A 4463-nucleotide genomic window follows, 5' to 3' on the forward strand; every position below is an offset into this window, starting at 1 on the left:
GCGCACACTTTGCCGTGTCCGCACGGCTCACGGCTCGATGCTCTGGTCGATAAGAGACAGGTCGGGTAGCCCGTCATTACAAACCACTTGGTAAAATGAATCTATTTCGTTCCAATGCAAACAATTGAACCCGTCCGACGCGGGCAGTGGTGCGGGGGCGGGCGTAGGGTAGGGAAGGGGGTCGGCAAAAAAAAAGAAGAGCGAAGGGGGGTCTATTAATCGCGCATTGTTGGCCGGGGCGCTCGCCGTGACGGTAACAATGAGTCACAATGGGCAGCGCGGCCCGTGGCAGGCGGCCGGCCTGTCCAGGCTGTCCAGCGCCTGTCCAGGGCGGGGGCGCGGCGGGGCTCCCCTCGCCTCCGAGGGGCCCTGCAGCGATTGGTTGGCGCCTTTCACCGGTCGCGGTGGAGCCGCGCTGGGGGCGTGGCCAGCCCAGGCCAGCCGGGGCCGCCGCGGCCCCCTCCTCTAGGCCTCAACAGGTCGAACAGCACCACCAGGGCGTACAGAGAAACCCATCACCCCCGAGGCCCGTCGTGAAAAAACTGAGGAGCACTTCAGCAGACGTGTGGTGGTGAACTACCTGCGTAAGTACGCACGGCGACATCCACGTGCACATGCACCCTCTGTTCCAATCGCTTGTTGTGCGCAGTGAGGGCGGACAGAGGGCGTCGCCAGGCCCGGCCCGGCCCGGCCACACCTGTGTTGTACGAGCCCCGGGCCCGCGGGCCCCTGGGCTTTGGGTGGGGACCACGCCAGGGACAGAAACAACAGCGCAGAGCGCCGATCGCTGGCTGATGAGACACGCTCGCGTACCTCTCCACAGCATGGCCATCTGCTCCATCTGCGCCACGGCGACGAACATTTGGGGATGCAGCATGCGTCTTGCAGCAGGCAGAGAACGGCGGGCGGCGGCCGCGGACGAGGGTGGGCGGCGAACACGGGGGCGGCGTCAGCCTCCACCGCCGGGGGCGGGGGCGGACATGGGGGCGGCACAGGCACTGACACTGATCACTCGCACTGGCCACTGCTGCTTGACTCCAGGGCACTTGTTGCACTGCACTCGCGGGGGCGGACGCGCGCGAGGGCGGACGCGCGGGGGGCGGGCGCTCGGCGCGGACGGTCGGGAGAGGAGCCTGAACCTGCCGCCAGGGGGCTCACCACTACATTGGAGCGCACCGCAACATGTGCACCGCGCAGCGCCGCAGCCGCGGGCCGCGCCTGGCCGCGCCGCGCCCCGCCACGCGATGTGCCGATAGCGTGAGGCTCGGCGCCGGGCCGCGCTGGGCCGGGAGGGGGTGCGTTACATGATGAGAAGCCAAGCGGGCAGAGTGGAGCACGCTGGCGGGGCTTTCCCTCTCCTGCGTCACCGCCCCGCCACTCTCCCCCTCGAGGCTGCGAGGCGGTACGCCACAACACCAGCAGCCTTCTTCCGGCTCTACTACCCTACTGCTCCGGTGCAGCTACTCCGGGGGAGGGGGCGAGGGAGGGGCTGCTTGAGCTCGTCCCCCTTGTCGCCGTGTGGGGAGACTTAGAGGCTGAACTGGAGACGTAGCAAACATTAACAATACTCCGAACAAGATAAATATACTCAGTAGATGATTCTGCCCCCAGAATGTGATACGCGGATAAGGACTGGCCCATAATGGTGGAAATCGAGTTCTCTACCTTAAGGGTAAACAACAATCTCAGTAAATTATATTTACTTTCAGAAAGGAATGAAAAATATTAAAAATGGAGGTAAACTGAAAACATGTTGGAGAAAGGGGCAAACAAATGGCTGGAGAAAGGCAAAACACCTAAAAAAGGGTCTACATTTGATCGTCGTTACTACGAGGTGACTGTTTGTAATCAGTTTTAGATTCTGGACCAACTAGCGCAGAGTTGCGATCCAGGAGCCATCATTCCAGCCTGCGTTACGTGTCTATCTTGGGCACCATTGTGGCGCGTATACAGTGCGCGACGCGGGGCGGGGCGAGGCGTGCGGCCTGCGCGCGGGCAGCCTTGCACTCAGGGGGTGGAACGGGGCCGGCCTTGCGTCATCGCGATGCTCCTTGAAGCGCTCGCCGCCCCGCCCCGCCATACCCCGAGCACTACCCGTCATGCAAGACGCACGCTCCTGCACCACGTAACACTGACATAACGGAGCGTGGCGGGGCGTGGCGGGGCGGAGCGCGGCGTTTTAGAGCGGATCGCGCAGCAATCGCTTCGCGAACGAAAAACACTATATACCGATCTACTCACCCTCCATGTAGTGGTGCTGCGGGGGCGCGGGCGTGCCCGGGTGGCTGCCGGCCACGGAGGGCGGCCCGGGCGGCGCAGGGCTATTGTTATTATTGTGGTGGTGCCCGGCCAGGAGATCAGTCAAGTCCGGCACGGACTCGATGAGGCCGGCGCCCACCTCCCCGCAGGCGCGCTCCTTCTCCACATCTGAAACGAAAAATATTACATTGCATCATTAAAACAATTTTGTAACTTGTTGATGATTCTTAATAGGGTATTCCTCTGCAAGCGAACCGGAACCTAAAGAAGAAAAGCATGACTGCCTGATCTGTTTCCTCCTGAACGTTGATTGGTCGACGATGACCTTGATATGCCGGTCAGCCAATGAGCGCGCAGAGGGAAGAAGATCGAGCAGTCATGCTTTTCTTCTTTAGGTTCCGGTTCGCTCGCAGCGGAATACCCTATTTTTTTGCATGTCTTATCAACGAGCGCGAGAAGGTAAGCGTACAGTTCATAAGACAGGCAGATAGGTTAGGCGCGCGAGCCCGCTCAGGGCCGGTGCCGCCCGGGTCAGGGCCAGCGGTTCGCACGGTGATGATCTGACGGGTGCAATGTCAGGGTCCGCGCCGGCGCGGCGGCCGCTCCACACTCACAGCCTCCCGCGTCGCCGCCCCGCCCGGCCCCGGCGTGGGAAAACAGTCTGGGCGGGCCTGAGCCTCGGCTGGCCACCTCACCATCCTCCGGGTCAGGGGCCTCTGCGCGGCGTGTACGCGACCAGACCAGGGAGCGACCGGGCCGAGGAGGGCCCCCAGCAGGTCGCGAGCACGAGCGCCGCCTACAGCACCCGGGCGAGCACCAGTACCAGGGCGAGCACCAGCACCAGCAAGAGTACCAGCGCGAGCACGAGCGCCACCTACAGCACCAGGGCGATCACCAGCACGAGTGCCAGGGCGAACACGAGCGCCACCTACAGCACCAGGGCGAGCACCAGCACCAGCACCAGGGCGATCACCAGCACCAGCGTGAGCACGAGCGCGAGCAGAGCCCCCCGTCGGCATGCCCCCGTGGGCCGGGCGGCCCAGCTGATCCATATTCAGAGGCTTCGGCTCAGCCCGGCCCGCCGTATGGCTTGCGCTTCATTATGCATGGTGGCAGCGGGGGCGGCGGCTCGACGGCCACCTCGCGGGCACCTCGCGGGCCACCTCCCCGAGCGCGGCGAACAAAGTCCGCGCGCGGCGGGGCAGGGCCCGCCCAGGAGCTACGTTCACCCCGTCCCGCCGCGCTTGCCCTAGCCCCCCTGCGCGGCCCAACCCGACCCGAGGTGGTCGCGCTCTGCCCCAGATCTAGTGTTCGCGTTGGCCCATTCCGCGGCCGCGAGGGCGAGCCATTCTGCCGATAACCGACCCGTTCGGAACAGGTGACCTGAATGCCACCGCGCCGAACGTCACCGAGACGAAACACGGTACAGTATATGTGGCTTTATGACAGAAAGGCCGCAACTAGAAGAAAAACAATAAAACGAAGCACGCAAAAAAGAAGCAACCACCTATAGCAGGTTTGCTCTGCAGCTTACCCTTTTGTAGGATTTCAAGGTGTTCCCATAATATATCTCCGACAAAGGGCGGGGTGCGTTGTAGGAAACTCTCTTTTCCCATCTGGCAGATGTCCCGCCCCTTGCCGAATTGTTGAAGCGGCACCCCCTCCAGGGAGAACTCGCTCATGGCCCAGCGCAGCCAGAAGTTGACGTGCTTCTCGGACCATTCGCGAGGATCTGTAACAGAAAACAAATGAGGATGAGCCCGCTGCCCACAAATTGACGCACAACACTACATCATCCACTATTTAGTTCCTCGGGAGAAACGGTGTGGGTGCAATGAGGTGCGCGGGAAGTCGGAGGGAGCGTTGGCGCGACGGGCCAGATAGTGCTCCGGTTGGCGAGCGTGCCGCGGCATAGCAGACGACGGGGCGGCGCGGGGGGAGGGGCAGCGTGTGACGAATCGCCGCAAAAACACCGAGCAGTAAACGAAATCCTGCTGAAGGCGACCACGGCCCCAGCACCACCACCACTACCGCTTTGCGATAGAGAAAGGCACTTTCTCGCTGAAAAATCTACTTCGACCAAGATTCGTGCCTCTCTATTGGCGGCAAAGGGAGAAACAGAAGGCCGGTAGAGGAAGTCACTACTGTACTTGTGGTCTGCGTCCGTGTGGGCGAGCATTGCGGGTTGCTGGCTCGGCCACGCA

At 62.6% G+C, this 4463-nt stretch overlaps 1 protein-coding gene across 1 annotated transcript in view; it reads right to left on the reverse strand.

Annotated features, from left to right (window-relative positions):
- Nucleotides 1-4463, reverse strand: part of LOC113206521 (transforming protein p54/c-ets-1) — a gene marked incomplete in the record, with an annotated part of 151536 nt that overhangs the window by 34654 nt on the left and 112419 nt on the right. The window contains 2 exon segments of the mRNA XM_052267977.1: nucleotides 2242-2427; nucleotides 3794-3991. Coding sequence (XP_052123937.1) covers nucleotides 2242-2427; nucleotides 3794-3991 — 384 coding nt within the window.

The sequence above is a fragment of the Frankliniella occidentalis genome, unplaced genomic scaffold, assembly GCF_000697945.3.
Source record: "Frankliniella occidentalis isolate FOCC.00 unplaced genomic scaffold, Focc_3.1 Scaffold62, whole genome shotgun sequence".
Taxonomy (NCBI): domain Eukaryota; kingdom Metazoa; phylum Arthropoda; class Insecta; order Thysanoptera; family Thripidae; genus Frankliniella; species Frankliniella occidentalis.